A 24,848-nucleotide genomic window follows, 5' to 3' on the forward strand; every position below is an offset into this window, starting at 1 on the left:
CAGCTCCTTCTATGGATTTTTTTAACCAAGTCCTAATTACTGATCGGTCCTCTTCGAAAATCTACATTGAATCGAGGACAAACCACAATATTTAACTGGCAGAATACCCACACGTAAAAACAAAGGAATAATCAGCGGTGCAAACAGAAACGCAGGCAATGCGCATTATTTTAGTGACTAATATGTTGCTGTTATTTTGAAACTCGGAAGACCAAATGTGTACTATTTTCTCCATTTGTAGCGTATGAGAAAACCCAGATTCTACACACTTCAGTTTTCATCTCTTTCATATAAAACAACTATTCCTTTATATTTAGAGTCCAGTCCACTTGCATTTCTCACGTAATGGTAAAAGTAAGGCTAAGTTATTCAGTAACTGAATGTCACTTCTGGAGCCTGAACCTTCAGTCTCATCTCAAACTATGTCCCATTACAACCAAGATAATGAAGTGTTCAAGAAGTGATGGATCGATCCCTTAACTGTTCAAATAAAAACTATATTTTTTTCTATTGCACTTGTGAAGGAAATGTCTCAAAACAGATTTTGTGCTATTTAAAAATTGCCAAACCAATTTCTTTTAAATTTAATTAAAGAAAATCGTGATTTGCATCTTACTGGGCCATTTGTATTGGGACACCCACTGGGAATGAAGTTCCATGTCCAGAATATAAGCCCCTAAAAATATGAGCGCATAATGGAAGGATTGATACGTCTTTAATGATGACAGTGCCAAGGTAATAAAACCTAACACCACAATGTTACCACTTTATACCAAAAATATACAGAAATAAACAAATAGAACATGTTGAGAAATTATACAGAAACTCTGTTAAACATTTTAAAGGGTAATAAAAATGCCTTTGGCCCATTAAATGTACTCTACTGACTATATGAACCAGTGCCAAAAAGTATCAAAGCTTTTGCAAAGAAAAAGAAATAAAAGGAAAAGGTCCAAGAACTTGGTAGTGTATGTCCTTGCTGAATAATTAAATGAATGTGCTGGGCATAACCCAGGAAAAAGTATACAGGCCATTTCATCTTACAGAAACCCATGTGCACACATATATACATGTACGTATTATGTATATGTATTTGTACCCACAAGCACACTTGATATGGGAGTTAGAACCCATGTGATAATTTGGCAGGGATGTGATACAATCGATTATCGTTCTGCCCGTATCTATTCAATAATGTAATTCTTTTTACTTTCTCTACAATTTAAAATTTCAGAGTACATTCTAACATTACTTTAAGAAACCTGAATCACCTATAAAAATTCTCTTTCCTTTTCTCCATTATTTTCACCTCTAGCACTTGAGTGAGTTTCTGTCCCCAGGCAAATACAAAGGAGTGTCTCAGAGTCCCAAAAAGTAACTTTTTCTGAGCACTGAAAAGTCCTGGGACATGGATTTTTTTCCAGTTCTGCAAATGACAGAGATCATACTTAAACCCAAGTATTTCTTATTTTATCTCAGAATTAATTTATAGCTTAAAAAAATTGACATAAATGACTCCATCTGTATTACATGTATTTCTCCATTTCGTGCGCAGTGAAGTCTTAAGCTGAAATCTTAATCCCAGAATCAACCATTAAAATAACACCTATTGCAAAATGTTTCTCGAAAGTAAACTTTATACTTAGTGCTACCATCGATTTCAGGTGCTGTTCTGTGCCTAAACCTACCTCTTTCTAAATCTAACACTTTCAGTTTTAATACTATACACAAGTGTAGTTGCAGTAATGCACACTTCGAACCTTTTGAATATATTGGCTCTACTATCTTTTTATGTGGCCAGAAGAGACAGGACAGGCCCCGAACGTTAAATAACTGTAGGAAAACAATAAGAGTCCAGGTTATTCTTTCCTTCAAGATTCCTAGTCCATCCTCTCTGCTTCACATCTTCTTTGTAAAGATTGTTGATCTTTTCGAAAAATTTCACGTGCTGTACTAAATGCCAACAACAACCCACAATATGCCAACATCTCTACCACATTTGAACGGCGGTCCATTAAATTTAACCCCTTGCAGGATGACAAGGAGCTCTTCAGTGACATTATTCTCAAGTCAGCTGGCTTTTTAAGGACCCAAAAGGTATAAAGTATCTCCTGGTGTCACTCTGACTTTACCTTAGTTTGGATCCTTTTAGTATCAGTATCATAAAATAAATCAGTATCATGAAATAAGAGGATTTGGGTAATTCTGTGCGGGTGAAGGGGAAATTGATGACTTGCTTAGGAAAATCCAAAGGCAAAAGAAATGCAGATGAAGGTTTTCACTTTGCTATTTGAAACAACCGCAAAAGTTTGGGAAGTCAGTAGACTGGGATTACCTCAGTGGCTGTATACACCCCCGTCTTTGTACAAGAACAGTAACTGAATCTATTTACAGTGACTTCTACTGTGACCTCTGGAAGGTATCACAATAAACTCAGAATGGATCTATGAAAAACATGTTTGAAAAATTCATAGCCTACCAGACGACAAAAAGTTTGGCTTCCTGTTTGAACCAGATGGAAGAGATTTCATGTAAAGCCCACATAGTTTCATTTTCTTGTGTTCAAACCCAAAACAGCTGAGGTCTAAGTGACTTTGAATCATTAAATACTCAGCTGATTTTTCCCTTTACGTGATTTCATTTTTCCATTGCTGTTGAATTTACTCATCTTTCAGCTGCTAAGCTAACATGTGGCATGTTACCTTTGTGGAGTTTTCTGTGAACGATACTATGTAGGGCTGCAGTCAGGTTAAAACAAGATCTATGCACACATGGAGGCAACGATACAGAGCCTCTTCCCTATGCCTATTCTAACAGCTTTGGCCAATCAAAATAATATTTTATGGAAAAGTTTGAAATCTTATGAATGGCACAAGCATAAGATTTCAGATTCAGTCTCTTATACATCCACTTTTCTTCAGATATATTATCGGAAACATGTATGAGTAATAACAACACAAAGTAACTGACAGAAAAATTCCTGTAATAAGGATTAGCAGCACCGATATTGTCGTATCAGCCAAACCAAAAATAAGAATAAATAAAAGCACGAGTAAGAATTTCACAGAGAGCAATTGGCAGTTGGCATAAATCATAAGTGGGATGAATGAGGTGGTCCCGGAATTTTCCAGATTGACCCTTCTGCTTTAGCAATAACTGCAGAGCCCATAATGTTGATCCTGCATAGAGTATTATCAACAATACGCATAGCTCAACCTACTAAGCTAATATAGTTCACACTATCCTGTTACTTCATTTGCCAAGCTACTCAGTCATTAACTGCTCTTGTGTTCCGTCATTTATTTAACTTCCACATTTTGTAATATTTTTATTCACACCTAAAATCATAGAAGGCTATTAATGAAATGGAAGGTGGCTTGATATGATATTTTCAGCAACATTTCCTGGAAAGTGTGTAAAATTATATATGAATCCGGTTAAGTCCTTGCTTTCCATCAAGAAAATAATTTCTCACACACAATCACAAATGCACAAGATTTTGTCTAAAGGGATGAAATAAAAACCATCCTTCGTTGTCTGCTTGATAGGATCACAGGACAGTTTGGAAGGGACCTGGGGAGGTATCTAGCCTAACCTCCTGCTCCAAGTGGAGTTACACCAAGTTGCTCAGGGCTTTATTCAGTCTCAAAAACCTTCAAGAAGGGAGACCACACAACCTCTCTGGGCGCCCCAATATCCCAATAAGATAGAATTTCTTTAAATACAATGCAACAAATCTCGTAGGCAAACCCACAAGATATACACTTTTAAAGATGTACATCCTCTGACTACATTGCCTTAAAAGCCAGCGAATCAAAAGAACATGAAAAACATTTCCAGCTCAGGCCTGTTTCACCCACTTGATTTTTCATTAGCTGAGCTCTATAAAAATTATCAATGTGATGCTTTTCTTATTAATGATCCAAAACATGCGTGTTCAAAAATGAATAGGTTGTTTTCTTCAAACCCAATATTTTTCCCTCATCGGTGGGATATGAACTTACCTGAAACCCCTGGGACTGCATACACTGGTTCCAGACATACCTCTATTTGTCCACAGCGTGTGTAATAGCAATAATAATAGCACCAACCTGGTGTCTGTGCTGAAGTGCTGACCGCCCTGGTGCCAACTGTAAATTAATACAAATGCTCAGCTGAAGCTTCCAGTATTCTCGCAAACAAAGCTCAGTTAGACTGTTTGGTTGACCACGATTGTTCTGATGTTACCAAAAAGATCACATATTAATTTCAACTCTTTCTGCTATAGCAGACTTAGTCATCCATAGCAGTTTTAAAGAGCCTGGGATCGTTTTTTCAGTTTCTCCCCAATTACATTGAAAAAAGGCCCTGATTAGGGCCATGAAACTTGTGCTGGGTTGCAGAGGAGTTTGTAGGAAAGGTCCTGCTAGTTGGCTATTTTTATTTTCTGGCATCATTAGATGTCTGGAAAAATGCCCTGAAAAATTGAGTCCAGGCACATTGACTTCAGAAATTGTTATATATTAACCAGAAATTTCCTCTTTCCCCACCTACTTTTAAAATTTTTAACAGTGGAATATATTGAAACATGCAGAGAACTGTAAAACAGCCAAGTGGACCTACATAAAACTCACTGAAATGATCCACTTCTCCAGTGGAATAAATCAGAGGAAATATCAGCTAGGAAAGAGGATATCCAAAGAAAGTGACTGCAAACTGCTAGTTAAAATTGAAGTGTGATATCCCTTTCAATTCCCAGTTCTTTATTCGTGAATTGCCAGTGACATTTTCTAAGTAAAGATCTTTTTTTCTCTTAATTGGTTTGCTTTCAGAAAAACTCCCATCAAATCCATTTTACTTTCCTTTTTCTATAGGAAACAAAAAAGTAATCCTTTCCCTTGGACCAGCACAGGATGTTTGCAGGCTGATCACTACAAGGAAATATTTGTCCTTTGGTGTGCATGCAAATGCAGTCACTTCAAGTTGGCTAACCAGCATCTCCTGGGAGATGTGGCAAGTGTTGAAACCCATATGACAAACCTCATTCTTCTGCCAGATCGCTGTCCCCTGCATTTTATAGTCCAACATCTTTTGTCTACGGGGAGGAAGGAAGCGGAGTGCCTCAAAGATGAGGGCAAGGCTGGAAACTGCAATCAGAGCCCAAATGCTCTGGCATCTGTTACAAGTACAGGGAGTTGAAATGATATTTCTGAGAACTCCCATTACCATTTATAACTACGTATTCCAAGAAAACTCCCAATATAGTAGCCATCATGAACAAAGACTGCAGGCTATAAGCAACAGATGAGCTAACCTTTCTGCCTTTTGGGGCATATTTTCTTTGGCCTGGAGCTGCAGGCAGGGACAGCTGCCCTGGTGCAAGGTGCAGGAGGCACCAGCGAGTGCAGGGAGTGCAGGACTCGCTCCTGCCCTGCCTCGGCAGCCTGGGATGCAGCTGAGAGAGCAGGACTGAAATGTGCATCGATGAAACGGCAATAGTAACTGGGCTTCTCCCATCCACCCCACTTCCACAGTTCATAACACTCAGCAAGGGTGGGAATGCACTGGTAACATGACAGACAAGGTTTTGGCTTCAGCCTCCACTGCCCAGGCAGGCTGTGCTAAGGAGACCCAAAATTCAGTATTTAAGGAGGCGGATGTGCTTCTTTTTGGCTCCTTTTCTGCCAAGGACAGGCAGGCAGAGAGCCCTGAGAGCTGCTGTGCACATCTCAACGATCTCTCTCATTCCAGTGTTTCAGAAAAAAAAACAAACCAAAAACCAAACCCAAAGCAGCCCTAGCCCTGCTGACACTCCCAGCACCCAGCAAGCAAGCAGTGTAGCGATCACTTTAACTGCTTCCCACGAAATGCCCTCAGAGCTTGAGTTTTGGCTTCACTGGCATTTGACTAATCATATCAATGTCCTTACCTACACTTTTGTTCCTATTTTTATTTTCCCCCCAATATTAGCTTCAGATGTAATGATTCTGTTTATTTTTTAATTAAAGACTTCGACATTTCAAAGCCATTTTATATTTCCTATCCTGGCAATATTCAAAGAAGGACTACACAGATGGGCAAATAATCATATCAAGATCTGAGGTAACACTCACCTTCATCTCAGTCCACTTGGGTAAACTCACAGCACATGCCAGCGTGAACTATTCTTGTAAGAAGGGCTGTAAATCCCTGCTGCAACTTATTTAGGAAGGGTAATTTTGGCTATGCATAAGTGCCATACATTAAATATATTACAGGTGAAATCTGCTGGGAAGGGCTCTGACATTTATAAGTTACACAGGCGATATATATTACAGAGGCTCCAAATTCAGAGAGAATGTAATAGAATATAGTTTTATATAGCAATTTTACCTGCAGTCTCTTCAAAAAGAATCACCAAACCACTTTCAATTCTGCGGCTCTTGCTGTTGGGTTTTTTTTTTTTGTTGTTGTTGGTTTTGGGTTTTGTTGTTGGGTTTTTTTTCTGGTGTTTTTTTTTTTGTTTTAGTCTCCAGCCTTTACAATTAAATAATTTCACTTCAGTCCTTCCTAGTTATTTCCTGTGCAAATGCACTGTAACTCTATCTCATTACTAAAGAGGAGTTAGGAAGGCTTGGACAGCATCTGTAATGAGAGCTGTGTAACTATGCAAACGTTTACTGTCCCCCTTTCTCTTTTACAGGGTGCTGTGTGCATCTTACTTGCACCCTTCCTGCGGGGAGGAAATCCAGGAGCCCCACAAAACAGCAAAGGTAGCCTGAACCACCCCTCAAGTGCAAGCGTGCAAAAAACACGATGGGGCTGATTCTGCCTTGGGTGGACATGAATTAGGAACCACACCTACAGAACCTAGTTTCTTTGCAGATATCCGTGTCCTCCTTTGCCTTATTGCAAAGATTTTATTCCAAAGTTATCCCAGCTACCTCTGGGATATCTGTTTTGTTAGTGTTATTTGCCACTGAATTAAATTCCTCTGTAGACCTTTTATTTCTTATTGTGCTCTGGTGTATTGGGAGCACCTGAGACTCACTTGTAAAACTGCAGGCAACGCGTTTCTTGCACGCAGTGTAATTCTCACACAGGGTTTTAAAAGTTAAAGCCAACTCTCCCACATGAAGGTGGTCTATCAGCTGAAATTCCCAACAGGTAAATGGCTGCTTGGCTCTATCTGCATACAACTTGTTTTGACATTTTGTTGGACTCATTTCCATGGCACTGTTTTTGACTCCTCCATAGCACTCCAGAAAAGAAACCACTCCTGCTGTGGGCAAACTGATGAACAAAGCCAAGGATGTGATGCACAGAAACACTCTTCAACATGAGCAGGGAAACTCTGACAAAACAAAAGGTGCTTTAAAATATCCCCTAGAAAAAGAGCAGCTCCTTTCTCATAAGAAGGTGCAGCAGTTACCAGTTGCAGCCATCTAGGCCAAGCCCAGTGGCAGTTGCTGCTGAGCCCTGTGGAGCCCTGTACCACCAATGCACGACTCCCCTTCTTGGCTGCTGTATCTGCATGAGACTTCAACCCAACCAGCTTCGGATGGCCTCCTTTCTCTTCACAGCATCTACAAATATCTGTTTCTTCCTCCAGTTCCAGCATAAATCTTCTCCCTTAACTTGTATCTGCCCAGTTCCAGAATAGTGACGTGTTTTAGATTTGACATCTTAGACCTCCACACAACAAGAACTGGGACCTAGGTCAATGCTGTTGACTTGAGGATAGCTTTGTTACACCACAGGGTGCATGGCATGTAGACATGGCCCTGCGAAGCAGCAGGATAGCACAGTCCCGGTGACTACAGCTATTTTTAGCTATGCAAACATATAACATCAAATACTAAATGTCACTAGTCCAGAATTAAAAATTGCCACTCTGGCTCTTAAGCAGCCGTAACTTTGAGAAGATTCATGCTGGAACTAGACTCACATAAATAACTGCACTGATTCAAGATCACTTAAACTTGTTACCTTCCAAATTCAGCCATGCAGAGTAATAATAATGTTGTGAATCATTTGATAAAACCCACCCTCTACGTAAAGTGACAAATGTGAGGAGCTTAGAAAGAGTGCATATTGTCGGGGTCTGCAAAGGAAGAGAAGTAGCCTGCTCAATTTCAAAACAATAATAATTTTTTTAAAAAGGCTAGGAATATAAACATTGACAAACTCGCCTTACAAATATTATTTTAAACATGTCTGTGACAGACTGTTTGAAGTCAAAGCCTAATAAAGCACTTATCTTCAAGGGGAATTCTTACATGTTTAAGAGGAAGCACGTACTTCAGGGCTTTGTAGGTTCCAGGCACTGAATATTGTGTTCGCAACAGGAGTTGTCCTACCTGCTGTCTCTGCCTTATTCCAGTGGGCATTTCCCTGGGTCCAGATCCCAGGTCAAAAGGCTGTACAGATTGCTGTAACGGAGGTCATCTGCCCAGAGCCAATGACCGAGATGAGGGCTGCAGGTTGCGTTTTATGTTGATTGTCTTTATGGTTCAGAGCGTAAGGTTTTCTATTCTTTGCCTACATCTGCATAGTATTATCGATACGGCAACCAGAACAAAAGAAAGATAATTAAAACCATACTGATTGGAATTAATATAAACAGTTTGCTTAATATCTCTGGCTAATTTATCTTATGAGAAAAGTGAAGCTAATGCTTCCATCCTAGCTGGAGGGTGGGGGTGTGGGAATTAGAACAACAAAAAAAAGCAAAATATCTAGCTTACCTCACCTGAAAGCAATCTCCTCTTTGATCCTGTTTTGCTTGAACTGCCAGCACTACCTCTTCTCCAGTATCACCAATTCCTTCTCTGTCTCTATTTGCTCTCTTCCATGCATCTCCTCTGGCCACCTGGGAAGAGTCTAGTACATACCAGGATGATTTTTATTAAATTAACCAGAAAAATATCTAAGTTCTTACTTAGAATTTCCATTTGCAAGAAAGGCAGTGCAATTAGCCTCCACTTCATCCGTACCAATTTTCCTCTAGCTTTTTGTGTCCATGTCTAGAGTATCAAGTCTTTAAGTTAAACATGAATATTTGAATTGAGCTTGCTCAAAATCTCTGGTAGAATTTAAAGCAACTTCACTTCTGCTCATTAGAGGAGCTTGACATGCCCTTTTATTAATCTCTTCCTATCTAGCGCAAACTGACACTCGAAGTCCTTTTCCTCATGTGCCATTTGCTGCATAGTACGATCTGTTCCTGGGGGTGGAATTAAGAGGATGCTCGGTGTATTTTTCACTATAGGGGGCCTTTATTTCTGTAACTGCATGCACACACACACACACGCAAACCATATAGACATTGCACTACTCAGGTCATGTCATTGACTGCCATGCCTAGCCTTTGCCTACTAATAAATCTTCCCTTGGATTTATTTTTACACTCCGGACCTCTGAACAGTTTGAGCTTTGAACCAGACCAGAGCATTGATATAAACACCACACAAGCACATGCCTTTGCTGTACAGACTTTATTCCATTAAAAGAACATCAGTAAGGTTGGAAAGTCAAGGACCCCGAAGTTAGGAAGCAGATAGTGCCGATTCAGGCCTCTTCAGATACAACCTTTGATCACCTGATTCTATGCCCGTTTCCAAAGGAATCCATTCTCATTCGGTAGAGCTCAACACAATGAAATGAGAGCATCTCCTAAAGGTAGCACCCCCATTCCCCTCGTGGCACATTTCAGATCCTGATTTTCAATACTGGGATTCAGATGAACAACCCCCTAGAAAGGTGATGACTCAAAACCAAAATTTATTTCCATTCTTTTTAAGTTATTATTTATAAACATTAAACTATGTATAATAAGAGGAAACAGCCTTTACCATGGGGCTTGTTGGGCTCATCTAACACAATCGCATTACCAAGTTCATTTGTGAATAACAAAGAACACATTGATGGCTAAACACTTGGGTTTGGTGTGGTTTTTGTTTTTGGGTTTTTTTCTTCCCATTTCCTTTATGATTAAATATGGCTTTCTGGGCTAAGCTGTGCCTTTCACCCCCAAACACTGAAAACGCTTTGCGCGTTAAAATGTGCTGCAGGTTCACCCTGTGTGCTTTTCAGGGCACCATCCCTACCCTGCCTCATGAGAGCCAGTTGGGGCTGGACAGGCCTCAGGACAAAGGAACCTGGGCAAGGAGGGAAAAGCAGAAGCTCCTGCAGGCTTCCTCCATCTGTGGTGCAGGGCACCAGCCTGGCCAAGGCAGGGGATGCCCAGGAATGGGAGAAGCAAGGCATTTCTCTCTTCCAGCATCCTCATCTACCAGCCACTGCTTGGTCAAATCATAGCTGGTACCTAGCAACCCACAGCTGTTTCAAAGAGCAGCTGGGGCAGGTAACCAGCAGCACTGCCGCCGGCTGCAGCACAAGCCGCCTCCTGGCAGACAGACTGCAGTCGTTCTGGCTCCCCATCCTTGCCTGCCCAGCTGCAAATACTGCTAGAGCTGGTAGCAGGCAGAAGGGGAAGGGCCAGGGAGCTCTTCCAGATGGACAGGAACTCCAAACAAGGCAGCATTTACAAAAACTAACAAAGTGGGGTATCAGACTGTGGATTAGCTCTGCGGATCATCATGCAGTTGTCCATCTCCAGCTGACATGGAGGATGGTCTGAAATCTAGGCACTGGGGTAGTGCTGGACAAGGTAGATAGTCCATGGACCAGAAGAAGCGATGGATTTGTCTAACCATGAGCCACAGCAAAGAGCTCCAAGAAATCTGTCGGCTCCCAGAGCCGACTCCCAGAGCCAGCTCCCAGAGCAGCTGGATGCCCCTTGCACTGGGGCACAGGTTAGCTCAGACGCTCAGTGCTCCCTAACACAGCGTTTTAAACAGCATGTGGAGAACAGCAGCTCCAACTTTGCACACAGCAATAGGTAAAAAGCTTAAATTTAATGATTAGATGGGATTTTCCAGTCCATTTCATCCCCTGCGAGTTATGGTACTGCACAAGGGCTGCGGCAGCTTGCAGTGCATTTCCTACTCACAGAACCAGGGAGGTGCTCTGCAAAATCTCCACGTGAACTTTAGCAGAGGTGGCCACGCCAGGAGCTGGATGAAGTTCAGAGAAACAAAGCCCTGGGGGAATTTGAGATAGGGCTGCTGCCTACAGACAGCACAGGATGGGACAGTGTAATATGAAGTAGCAGCCGGCACTGGTAATGTTACACAACACTTGCTTCTGCCTCTGGGTAGCTCAGCATCAGCCGATGACAAAAAAGGATTTCTTTGTGCTCCCAAGTACATTGTGAAGATGAAAAAGCTATTTGGCCTCAAAGAAAAAAAAAAGTCAGCAGAAGTAAAATGTGCACAAATTGGTGATGAGTGCAAATGTAGAAAGCTGCAAGGTCTGCATCCCACTTAGGAGTATCCTCAGCTCCTGCCCGCTGGTTTACCTTGCCCTCCCCAAATCATCCCCCTTTTTCAGACCAGACCATGCCATGATGAATCTCTGACAAGAAACAAACAACAAAACATCATGACTTGCACAAGCTCTTGCCCTTTTTCTAAAGACCAAACTGCTCCTACTGTCACCTCCCCTTTCCTCCCATCACTGTGCCCCATCATCTCCTGCCCTCTGCTGCAGCTCGCTTTTCCCTTCTGCCTCTATGGTGACTGAAAGGACAATTAAAAATTGCTGCCCAGCATGTCTTTTCTCCCTTCCAGGAGTAAGACAGGAGCTTACCATGTATCATGGGAAAACACAAAGGACAGAATAGCAAACACTCTTACTGTTTGAAGAAACCAATTTGGAGTACCAATTTCCATCCTGGTTGATTTTGCAAACCTGTGCCAAGAAGTTGTTAGTCTCTTCTCTCAACATCCTCCCTGAAAAGCGAATAATTTATTACGTTAACTCATACACACATTGATAGAGTAGGCTCACACATGCACTCAGTGATTAGCCCTGAACTGAAATTAAAGATCTTACCTGTACATAAGCCTCCAAAGATGTATTTTTGCCTCTCTGGATGTGGGAGAGCAAAGGCTCAGTATCTCTGGGGTGCTGCTGCGTGGAGGGATGGGAAATGAACAGCCGAGGGGCAGTGAGCAGGGGCATTTATTGCGACAAACTGGCCCAGCTGGCTGTTTCTGCCAAGACCTCTGCAGCGGCAGGACCTATCCAAGGAAAGGAGCTGGAGCGTGGATGCAGGTGGTAATCCACCACTGCCATATACTGGTTTTCATGCAACTGTTTGCACCCTTCATGTAACGGAGCTACGATAACTACATCTATCTCATCATGTTCCACATTACAACTCTCAGTTTCATGGTAGTACCATAACATTATCTAACTAGCGATCCAACGCTCCCACAGTACACCACAATCATTGAATGCCAGTCGCCATTGAGCAGAAGAATGTAAGATTCTCCTACCACATTGTGTAACTGCCTAGAAATTAGGAAACCTACGCCAAAGCTCTAGAGACCTTGTAAAATACAAACTTTAAGCAAGAAAATATGCTTTTCCTGTTTTCTGGGGGGGAGTATCATAGACTTCATCAGAGTGTCCTCAGAAACTGATCTCCACCAAGGCACCACAGACATCCACTTGGAACAAAGGAAAAAGGAAAGCATAGAAAAATCCCCATCTCTCCAAATTTTGCAGAGGGAGCTCCCAGCCAACTATAAGATGCATTCTATTAAAAGCAGGGGAAAAAAGCCACCTGATTAGCCACATACTTGGGAAAATATATAGATAAATAAGGAATAATATGCAAGATTTAAAGACAAATTTGCAGCCTTATTGTAGTATCATTTTACTTCCATTGATATACACTGAATTACTTCAGATAAAGTCTGGCCTATTTGCTTCTCCAGATGCCATTGCTCAGAATTTCCCAGTAATCCTCTACTGATTCCCCAAATGGGGAAAAAAAAGTCACACAGCAGATTAACTTCACTGGAGTTGTTTAAAACCAAGTACAAGTCCAGGATTGGACCCTCAGTGCTGTAAACACTAAGTTGCTCTATTTTATACCCTACCTGCCTCCAAAAGGCACAGGCTGAGAACAAAGAAAAGCAGGCCCTATATTAAAAATTGTAATTTATTCTTTGCACACATCAGAAGAGGGTAAGTGATTTCTTTATATGCCATGATCAACACTTTGAATAATGGAAGTGAATTTTTTAAAAAAATATATACTCCAGTCATTTTTGAGAGATCCGAATAATTTTCAATCCATCCTTAAAAGACATTTTGAAGGGTTTACGTAATTTGGAGGAATGCTGCTAGGACAACATAAATGGCAAAAAAGGCTGAAGAACTCTCATGTGGGTAAAACCTGCAGAGAGTACCTCACCTTAGTGCAAATCCCAATAGTTTGTCTTTTATGCACAACCAACTTATTTATGAATTTACCATCCTATTTACTGTCAGAAAATATTGATCCAAGCACAGGATGAGTAAAAAAATTTTATGTTCTACTTGAGTGAAAGTGTGTAACAATTTGATTAACTTTCACTGAATCAGCAAGGCGCTAGAGTAGGCAGATTAGTAACAGGGAAAGATTTCACTTTCTTACCTAACCTGTTATGGTTCGTCCAGAGACACTGAACATCTGAGAGTTTAGAAATGAAATACACTGTTAGGAAGCAGTGGTATTTCTTGTGGTGATGATCCTGACCCTGGGTAGCATGGTACTCAAGTCTTGTGTCATCTACCAAATGAGATCATTCCTTCAAGTAGATTTGTGACACTTAATGGAAATCCTGCCAAACCATGGGCCCAAATCCTTAGTTTAACTCTGGTCTCACTCATCGGGCAACTGTAAGCATAAAATTAATGTAGCTTTGATATCAGTAATTTTCAAATTGGAGGGGAGTCAATGGAAGTCAGTGAGGCTGTATCTGCTTAGATTGTCAATGATTTTGGCCCAACACTTGTTTTCATGTGTTTCCCTTTTGCTTGATGGATTTCAAGGATAAAAAAGAGCTTATGTGGGATATAATTACCACTTTGATCTAGTATCTTATTTTTCCAGTGGAAACTTCTGGGTGGGAAAACTTGACACTTTGGAAAGTGTGCCAAAATTTAGGGTGAGTTTATATTTACCAAACGAACATTTGACATCACATTGATGCATCACAAAGAGAAATAAGGGACACACCTGACAGGATTATCTCGTACTGAAAAACTTTAAAACAAACCATGGCACTGCCCAGCAGTAAGAAAAAGGGAAGCAAAGGCATAAGTACTGAAAAGGAAGTAACTGTGATCCTATGGAAAGTGTGAATATTACTCAGAGCACAATGACACAATCCTTAAGTTTCACAGAATAGGAGAAACCTTTTAAAACATACCCAAAACATTAGACATTTTTAAAGAGTTTAAGGTATTTCCTGTGCACGTACAAAACCACTTTATTACAACTTGCATACCTTACCATCTTAAATATTTTCTAAAAAAAAAATCTTACGGACAATATTTTTCCAAATCAACCATGCATAAATTTTAACATGGTGAGTTAAAATTTCTTTAGAGACATTTTTCTTGCACTCCGTCTTATTATAGCATGCCATTCTGACACAAGTAAAACTTTCGTGAGACCCCTAACAACCGGCAGTGGTTTTTATCCCCAGACTGCCATACACATGCTAGATTTGGGCTTATCAGGGATGTGAATACTTTGCCCTATTTTTCAGTCATCAGCCAAGTTTCCTATCTATGCCAACCTCAACTTGCACGGCAAATGATAACGAGAAAGGCCTCTAAGCCAATAAAGAGGAATATAAAAGCTCATTATAAGCCCAATTCATAAAATTACAAGCTATAGTGTGCAGTAAGCTCAAGTAAAAATGAAAACCAAGTTCAAGCATACCAAACGAGATTATAAACTAGCTGTTGTTTTTCTGTCTGGGAAAAGCAATTCTTTAATGAGCTTGGAAACACAGCTAAATATTTTCTTTCATAAATTCAAGCAAAAGCCGTACCACTTTTGAGACTTCTGCTGGGCAGCTTTTTCTCCTCTCTCTTTTCCTCTTTTAAATTTTAAATACTGCATAGGAACCATTTGCTCTGTGAGGTTCCCATAGTTAGGACCAAACCCTTCTCAGAGGAATTTTGGCACCTTATTAATTAGTTGGTTATGAGAAGGAGCTGCACTCTTTCAGTGACTCCTATTTTGCCATCAGTAAAGTGTGATCCCATAATAAATTTCCATCAAGCAAACTATTTCTGGTAATTCCCCCTAATTAACACCAGACTGCTAATAATAAATTAGGCCCTATGTGTTTCTGATATAACCAAGATCTTGTCTGAGCACAAGATATTAACTAATGTCCTGAGAAAGTAAAACTCAAACCTAAATTAAGCCTTTGCTGGTAAAAGGATTTATATGCAATTTTGTGAGAAACCCTTTGAAGATCCCATACAGGGCATTTTGACCAGCAAACATTTTGAGTGACAGAGAGATTTGTTCTGTGCTGAGCAGTGAAAGTGGATTTATTGTGAAAACACACCATTGAGTTTTAAGCCTATAAATCTTACACTGGATTACAGTGTCTTAATGAATGAATGACAGATCCCTCTTTTTTGTCGGTGCATTTTAATGTTACATGACGCTGTGATTGATAGAAACCAAGCCTTTACCATTAAAACGTCAAATGCAGACTTGATGCCTCTAAAAGTTTGGCTTCTGGAGTTTAATATACTGTTTGCAAATAGACTTGCATTTGTCTTGTTCATAGCCTAAACACTGAAGGGGAGGCAAGTTTTCTGTAAAGTTGCCTCCAAACTTTTATAGAGCTGTGTGCAGTGTTTTCCTTTGCTTGTGTAAATAAAGGTACAAAACAACACTGCATTTGCCTACTTAAGAGAGACGCAGCCAAGGAGGGTCTTACCACGCTGGTATTATCATGAAGTAATTGGCCATGTTATAGCAGACAGTTAAGTACCCTGCGGTGAAAGCAGAGACTGCTGCGTGCCAAGGCTAAGTACAGTATCAGATAATGCTTGCTAGAGCAGGCAGTATTTCCTTGAACAGTTTCAACTTAGGAAAAGTATCAAACACTTCTAAACAGGCATTGCAAAGTATTCTAAATGGGTGGTAGAATGAAGTAAACATAGCAAATGAATAGTAATTGGCCAATATTGAGTTTTACATTGTTACGTATTCTACAGCGTTCAATACTGTATTTCTATCTTTCATTCAATTTTGAGAAAATATGGAGAATCAGAGACTCACTGAGGTTGGAAGGGACCTTTGGAGATGAAGAGACTTTGTCTAGTCCAAGGGCTGTGTCCAGTTAGGTTTTGAGTACCTCCACGGACAGAGTCACTGCAGTCTCTCTGGGCAACACATGCCAGCGTTTGACCATCCTCACCGTTGTCTTGTCACTATGTATCACTGAGCTGAGTCTGGCCCCATCTTCTTTAGCATCCTCTCCAGGTGTTTGTACACATTGATGAGAACCCCCAAGCTCTCTCTTCTCCAGGCTGAAGAGTACCAGCTCTTTCAGCCTCTCCTTGAATGAAAAATGCTCCAAGCACTAAATCATCTTTCTAGCTCTTCACTCCAGTACCTCCATGTCTCTCGTACTGGCGAGACCAGCACTGGACCCAGCACTCCAGATGTCTCAACAAGACTAAGCAGAGAAGAAGGATGCCCTCCCTCAATCTGCTGGCAACGCCACCTAATAGACTCCAGGAGGCTGGTGGTCTTCCTTGTCACAAAGGAGATGTCACTAGCTTGTGGTCAAACTTGGTGTCCACCAGGACCCCCAGGTCCTTTTCTGTAAAGCAAAACTCTGCTCTACCCCAAGAAACTGAAGGAAAAGCAACTCGAATGATATCTATTCCTGTGTACAATCATGGCTTTCCTTTACTGACTATGATTCAGAAAAAGAAAACATCCAACAACCACAAAACAACTGAGGACAGACAGAGCGTTTGCGGTTTCGTGTTGGGTTTATTTATTTTGGGTTTTAATTATAATTACATTTGCAAATGTGAACAGCCAAAATTTGATGCCAAAGACTATTAAACACAAGCAAGGAAATCACCAGGACTTAACAGCTGGTTGTTTAACATAAAACAATTTTAAAAAAGGAAATCTGAACAAATAATCTGTGAATTGATGTAGTTTCCTTTCTTACTCTTGTTTACAAAGCCACTCATGTGACTAGATGATGTGAGTAGCTCTGTGAAGAAACAGGTACACAGCCAAACAGACCAACACATACTGAACCACAACTCAACTTTTGCTTTTAATTTTATTGCATAGTTATATTAAGCATTTATATTTACAGATAATTCTGAATTATTTAGTTACAATGTACTGAAACTGTCAACATGATTCAATTATTCATTTGTAAAGGCCTTCTACCTTCAAACAAAGTTAAACCTGACTATCTTACAGGTAGTTACGGAAGAAAAATAATTACTGACTGAAAATGCATGCAAAAAACTACAGTAGTTAGGTGACTACCATGTCCCTCCTGACTTTCTAACATTCCCTCAAAACATGAATGCTATACATGTGTTGTATGAAAAATAGTTGGGAATCTCATGAAACCCCCAAATGATGATGGAACGGTGCTGATTTTTGCTATGTCAAGTCTGCAGTCAAATATGCATATATACATATGTCTCTCAATGTACATGCATGTGTGCACGTATAGAGAAGTACATACACATACACACACTCACACACCGAAAGATTCCAGAGGTAAATATGCAGGCTTACAAATAAAATGAAATGCAAAGAGAACAGTATGAAATAGTCCTAAAAAAAGGTAATAAATATTCAGTGAGATATATGGTATTATTATAAAGTGCTCTACTAAAATCTCACTTATTAAAATAATGATAAAAATTATGTTCCTTTTAGTTGATTTATATAATTTGGTAGAGCCATTAAATATTCATTATATATCAGTGACTCTATGCTTCTTTTTAAATTTTAAACAAATAGATAAAAGCAGAAATTAAAAGGCAAAGCAGCTAAATGAAGCAGTACTACTGGAGTCTTTCAGGCTTTTGTCCTCAAATTCATTAACAACTGCAAAATTTCAAACCCTAGAGTGTACGGATTAAGAAATACAACTCCAACTAAAATTATGAAATTAAACAAAACTGAATTTGATTTTAAGGACAATGATAAACTGGAAAGTTTCTATCCTACTTTAAAATAGCAAGGTTTGAATTGCAGAAATTACTAAACACCTTATCCTGTACATTCCCATCCTCTTTCCTCATGCATGTGCAATATAGCTCCACTGAAACCTAGTCCCTAGGTCTCATTTCTCCACATTCCACCCGGTTTCAAAAGCAACCTGGCTCATATATTACTGTGTCTTGTCCAGTCTGCTTCTACCCTTCTGATTTTCAGCCAAACTCACAAAAGGGTACATCTACAAGACTGTAAACATTTTAAACAGCTTTATGCCATTTCTTCCGTACCACCAGAAGTTAGAAAAAGAAACGTGGCAGTATTGAAGAAAAAAACTTCAGGAAATAAACTGAAACAGCCCCACCATGTGAACCTGTCTCACTGAATTAATAAGAAAGCCAAATATCTTTTCATATTTCAGTACAGCAATTTCGGGTTTTTTCCCCCCTCTTTTGCTGACATTCCTTGTAACAATTGCTTTACTGAACAATGGCAATTTTTTGCGATTTTCCCCATGGTTCTATGGATAAACCTGTCTTCTCTATTGATTAAAAAAAAAACAACAAACCCAACAAACAAAAAAACCCCACAACAACAAAACCAGTAAATGGCTACTTTCAAGGTCTACTGGGAAGAGCACTAAAGACTAACAATTTAGCTCTGTCATCCCAGTTGAATTAAACAGCATGGAAATTCAGTTTCCTTCAGGAATCTGATCTAGCCCCGAGAGGGCCCCTTCTCTGTTGTGCAACTCTGCTGGAGCCAAATCCACCCTGTGCAGAGGGTCACAACCTCTTCCCTATCTGCCTACAATTGCTCCATACCACTTAAGCTCTAATTTGAAGTTAAGTGAGACTTAACTGGTACACAAGTCTTGTGCTGAGTCTCTGTATGGAGGCAAAATTCACGTCAAGCCACAGAATTGGCTACGTCTCCTGGCTTGCAGTAAATGCATGATGACAGCATTGTCTCTCTGCTCCCTTGCAAGAACTGAGAGACACTGAGCTGCCTAACTCAGTACTATATTATTCAAAAATATATTCCCTACATCTGGAGGAAAAGAGAAAAATAAAACCTAAACTAATAAAAATCATAACAGCTGAGCAAGAAAATAAGTTTTCGGTACACTACTTGGCACACCACCAACATACATATTCATGAGCTACGTGGTAAAGAATGTACTGAGAGAAAAACAAATGTCCTCAGTTGCACTTCAGCAGTCTCCCCTCATTCAGCACCAGAGTCTCGCATTCTGGATATAAAACACTGTTACCTGCAGATTCAGTGCAATTTCCCCTTTCTAAGGCACTTAAAACTATCTAAAACCTGAACTGCAAACATAAGAGTGTTAACTCTCTGCTCCTCTATTTTTAAGATCAGATCTGACATTTCCATCTTGTCAAATACACCCTCACTAGCAGGTTTTTTCGCTAGTGTTTTGATAGTACATGAATTAAGGAGGAGTATCCGATGTACGTTTGGTTCTAAGTGGTATCTTCTAAACTATTCTTGTTCACCAGCAAAGCCACTGCCCCACTTAACTGCTTTGTAAAAACCTCTGTCCTTTGCAGACCCATCAGAGATTCAACTGCAAAGGCACGGGTACACGCAGTCGAGCAGGAGGCTTCACGTACATGAGTATCAGGTAAAAATACCAGTTGCTGACCTATATATTCCATGTGATCTTTGCTTTGAGCTCCTTTTAATGGATTTCAGCTGCAATACTTCTAGACACACTTTAAAATACATGAGCACAATAAAGCAATCTGGATCACTGAAGCCAATCTCCTTTTATTTGTTGAATAGCAGCAAAATCAAGACTTCTAATATCAGGTATTTAGTTTTATAGATGTTTCACTTCTTATAATGAAGCAGATATAAATGTGGTCATAAAATCAGGCAACCAATACAGTAATGTGCCAAGTGTAGAGGTAAAGGCACTCTAATTGTTTGGCTTGGGTGCGATTCCCAATTCCTCTCTTTTTATGAAGCAAAACCCTAACTGATAAAGGCTCTAAAAATTAGCGTACAACCCCCTCGCAAGTTTCCACATTTCCGCTCTAGAAAATCATATCTAAATAATTTTATCCAATTATTGAACACGGACATTTTAACCTTTCTTTCTGCTCAGTACATTTGTTACACAAGATGAGCTCCAAGCATCAGATGTTGATAGAGTGAGCGTGTTTCTTGCACAGTGGCTTGTCCTTCTTGGAGAAGAAAGTCTGACCCTCCAGACTGTCACTACATACCTGTAATGGGATAACAAAGAAAAGATCACCCAATTCAGATGGATGAATTACACCGTATATTATTCAGAATGCCAAATCATGGCATTGTTCTATGAACGAATATATTCAAAGTATACCCCTTTTCTTAGGGATATTTTTTTTTGGTATAATACTAATGGTTAACATAATCATAACCTTCCTTTAAGTCAAAAGGTTCTTAACTGGGAGAAGAGTTAGATTCAGCATTTTTAAAAAAAAAAAAAAATCCAATCATTAGGATTGGGTTTGGGGGTTTTTTGTTGTTGTTGTCATCCAATAATAGCAGGTGATACTTTGGCTACAGTATCTTTATGGCAAGAGCACTCTTGCTACTTTAGAAACACAGCCCGTTCCTGCATGGCCTTCAATGCTTGCTCTGAGGAAATAAACGTCAAGGGTTAAATGTTAGGACACATGGCTGCAATCCAAGCCAACTCCTCTGGACTGGTGCCAAAGGCTCACAATAGCAACACACCTTCCAAATAACTGGGAAAGTGCTTTTTGTTAGGGCTCAGAGGATTCAAAGAGATTATAGCTGTTAACTCCCATATCGGTCAGGTTAGCACAAGCACTGCTGCCACGGGTTTGTTTAAAATGTACACTAGCTTTACTTACTGAGCATACAAAGCAAGTATCATGCCAAGTGTGGCCCAGAGCTTCAAGAAACCTGTCTCCAGCTTCAATGGGGAATTCACAGCCATGGCACATAGTACCAAAGAGGGCATAGTAATCTGCAAACAAATACAAATAGATTTAAAGATGAAGCATATGCAGAAAAGACTGACCCTTTGAAACCTTTGTGTTTTTCTTTCAACGGCAGTGGGTTTGCATTTGTCAAGTCTTATAATACTGGCTACACTGGATAAAGAGCTCCTAGCTCAAAAGACCGGGATGCCCTCCTTTCCTCACTACTTCAGTTCTCATCCCCTTCCTTACCCTTTCAAGTAAGCAATGCTTCCATCTTCCTGGTGTTTCATTTCCTTGAGATCAATAGTGCGCTCGGGGCGGGAGGGGGGAAACGCAATCCTTGCAGAGCGCCCATGTGGGCCATACGTGCTCCTTACCTTCTCTCCAGCTCTGCCTTGAAAGCACACCCTGGCTGTTCACACGACAGACCTCCTCAGCGAGTAACAAACTCCTGCCTACGTTCTGGCACAATATTTGCCCCAGACTGCACTACACAAAATCATGCAATCATTAGGCTTTTATCCTAAAGAGAGTCTAGCAATTTGGGTCAGGTCAGAATAGTTTTCTAGTCACTGGATTTTATTACATGGCTTTTTAAAAAACAAAGAAACAAGCAAGCAAAAAACGAAACAAAACCAAACCCAACAAAAAAAACGTAGAAAACCAAACTGAAAACAAACCTGAGGCTTTAGGCTATATATTAATTGCATTTAACAAAAAGTATCAGTAAGGTGTCAGGATGGTTATCGTGACTGGAATCACTGAAGGGTATTTGCACCATTTGTTTTTAGGCACTGGATTGACTTGGTGCCTCTGGAGGCTCCCCTGAAGTCAGCAGAGAAAAGCTCCTCCAGTAATTTCAGAGAGCAGGGACCAAAACCAAGGCACCGAACAGTTTGTATTCCCCACCGACTGCAGAGCTTGAAAAAGAAAGAGCAGGGCAGATTAACAGGATAAAATACATGTGTATAGTTGGGTGGGAGGCACTGACACCCGCCCATATCCCCACTGTCTCGGTGGGTGAAACTCGCCTCTCTGTGTGTAGAGCCATCTCAGGGGCTACAAGTCATCACAGCCCTCTACTGCCCATCTGTGCAGACCCAAATTTCACCCCAAGTGGTCTGGTCTTTTCAATTTATTTCAACTCTCAAACACCTCATTCTAAGAAGGAAATGTTTTTTTGCTTCACAGAAGACAACAGCATTAGTGCTATAACACAAGGGAATTTGGGATCAGTGTGCTGCCACACCAAACACAATGTCATGCAAAATTATGTCTTCATAAGATGAACTATAGAGTGACAACCATAATTAAGATCTTTGGACTCCATCCTTAATAGTATCACTCTGGCTCTGACAAGAAAATTAGATGTCAGGGGTTGTTTTCAAGGAGCCTTATATGGAGTGGCAAGCAGGGCACAAGGAGATTTTGTTTCTCTACAGATCTGCTGAAGCTCTAGTGCTTACTGCAGCAGAGCCAGCAATGGCTTATCACATGTGTCAAGCCCAAGGGAAGAGTCCTGTTTTGTTTTAGTAAGACGGTGTTTTTTATGATGACCTCAAAAAGCATCATCATAGGAGGCATCTCAGCGGGATGGGGAACACAAGTGCTCTGGAAAAGCAAAGGCCTTGATGGCTGCCAGTGGCGAGAAACAGCTTCACTTGATTGCCTTAATTAACGCACGCTGCTGGCATGAATTTGCAAGTGTTTAAGCAGAAGACAGACAATAAAGTCAAATGGTAGAACATCTCTGTCCAAAACCCGTAAAGGGCACCGTCTCATGACCATACTCTTTCAGCTCTCTGCGTTCTCCTTCATACTGGTATTTTCCTGGTACCAGTAGTTAAAGCCTTTTGTAAGTTAGCCTGCAGTTTCTGTTGATAAGGTTATTGGCTTTTCTTCTGAAGAAAGGGCAATAGATACGGCAGAATGAAGGGCATCAGCTTTCTTTTGCTTTTGCATGCTTGAGTTGTGATACCACAGAAGTCTTCAAAGGCACACTTCTCATACAGTCACATATCAACGCTTCCTGCACACAGCATTTTCAAAATGCAGTTACTAACTCCGCACTTAAAAAAGTTCAGTTGTAGATATCTGCATTTTTAATAATTTTAGCATCGACATCCAAACCCAGAACAGAACATTTTGCAGATTAAACCCCCTTAATACTAATAGCCGATGCTGTTATAATTTCAAGTACAGATTTAAAATTAGAACCCTTCTCTGCAGTAGGAAGAAGGAAAGCTGGCAATGACATTTACTCCTTTTTTTTTTAAAATTAGTCATAGACTCTTAACTCCAGCTGGACTGAAAGTCTTTGAGGAATGAATATATCTCAAATCAACATCCAGTTAGAGATCCAGAGCCATTACAATGTATCACTGCCAGTAACACCTCACAGAATGTGTCTACATTAGAAAGTTGCTAGCACAAGTTATCTCAGAAATAGATTTTGTGAGAAGAATAATATTCTTGACATTTTATCCCAGTGTTTCCCGCTCACAGTACAGAAAAGCGGGCGTTTGTGCACGGGCGTCGTAACGGTAGCACAAATCAATGCACTGCACAACATATGGGTCGTTTGGTGGCAGGAACAAGAATTCAGTATTAGCAGAACAAACCCGGTCATGAGCTTTCCACCCAAAGGGGTGTTATTGATTCCTCCAGTACTATTTTTGAATTCTCAAATGGCTCCAAGATCAGGGGCTTCAGGTTGCTTCATGATGAAATTTCACCGTGCTGTCACACTGGAGGATGCCGTTCATATATCCATTTCCTCTGCTGCTCCACAAATTCAATAGGAGCAACATGTTGCCCTACTTGTGTCACGGAGTTAGCAATAACCTACTGTGTCCTTTCATATCTGCCAACACCTCATTAAGCCGCTCTGAGATAGAAATTTTGGATAAATTTTGCCTGCTTTCCTCATCCTTCCAGTACCTAGCACTCTCCATGGCACCCGCTGTGAACAACCATGGGGTCTATCCAGAAGGAAATCTTAACTCCAAACTGGTCACTAGGATTTCATGTTAAATCGCTTCCTGGTTAATCCACTTCCACCTCTAATTAAACTATAACGTTCCTCACAGTAGAAGGAAGAACACAGAAAAAGTCCAACTGTTGGTTCTAACATGGATATAAACAGAATGCGGTGTGAAAACAGACAATTTTGATACAATTTTGTTTCTTTTCCATTTTGTGGGAATTGTTTTACAAATACTATCTTTTTCTTTTCTAGCCCAGAAGAGTACATGGACAGTTTTAAGCAAACTAGGAAACTAACATAAATAAAAACTGTTCATATTAAAACAAAATATATGATTAGCTGGAAGTGCTAGAAACCAAACCAGAATCCCTCTGAACTTCTAAGTAATATTACTCATCAGGCTTTCAAGTGCTATAATCATATCGCTGTATTTTTCCCCTGACAGCCTGTTTTTTTATCCCAAGCTTATGTTCAACAGGTGTTAGCCCTGATCCTGCAAAAAACCTCCTCAGCAGACTGCTTACTCTCGGACATCCCTCCCTGGGTGGAACTGAGGTTATTCAGAGTAAAACGCATTACTCCACTGGCATTTGCTTGTTTAGTAAATAAGCAGATTGACATAAACTCCAGATTATTTTAAAGCCAACCAGAAAGACACCCTAAAATTAACATGTTGCTGTATCACTTACACATACAGCTGAGGGCTTAACAGGAACAACATGTAAAAACAGTGACAAGAAGCCTGCTTCTGCTGAAATCGATGAAGAAATCCTCACCAACTACTCCTGCTGCAAACTCAAAGTGCCTA

At 40.3% G+C, this 24,848-nt stretch overlaps 1 protein-coding gene across 8 annotated transcripts in view; it reads right to left on the bottom strand.

Moving 5' to 3' along the window:
* Positions 1-17,179: 17,179 nt before the first annotated feature.
* The window catches only part of PDLIM5 (PDZ and LIM domain 5), a 132,026-nt gene continuing 124,357 nt past the window's right edge, over positions 17,180-24,848 (bottom strand). For all 8 annotated transcript variants that reach the window (XM_075090817.1, XM_075090815.1, XM_075090813.1 and 5 more), the window contains 2 exons: positions 20,983-21,098; positions 17,180-20,349 (listed from right to left, as the gene is read on the bottom strand). In XM_075090817.1, coding sequence (XP_074946918.1) covers positions 20,260-20,349; positions 20,983-21,098 — 206 coding nt within the window. In that variant the 3' untranslated portion in view covers positions 17,180-20,259. The remainder of the gene's footprint in view (positions 20,350-20,982; positions 21,099-24,848) is intronic.

This window comes from Phalacrocorax aristotelis, chromosome 4 (assembly GCF_949628215.1).
Source record: "Phalacrocorax aristotelis chromosome 4, bGulAri2.1, whole genome shotgun sequence".
Taxonomy (NCBI): Eukaryota; Metazoa; Chordata; class Aves; order Suliformes; family Phalacrocoracidae; genus Phalacrocorax; species Phalacrocorax aristotelis.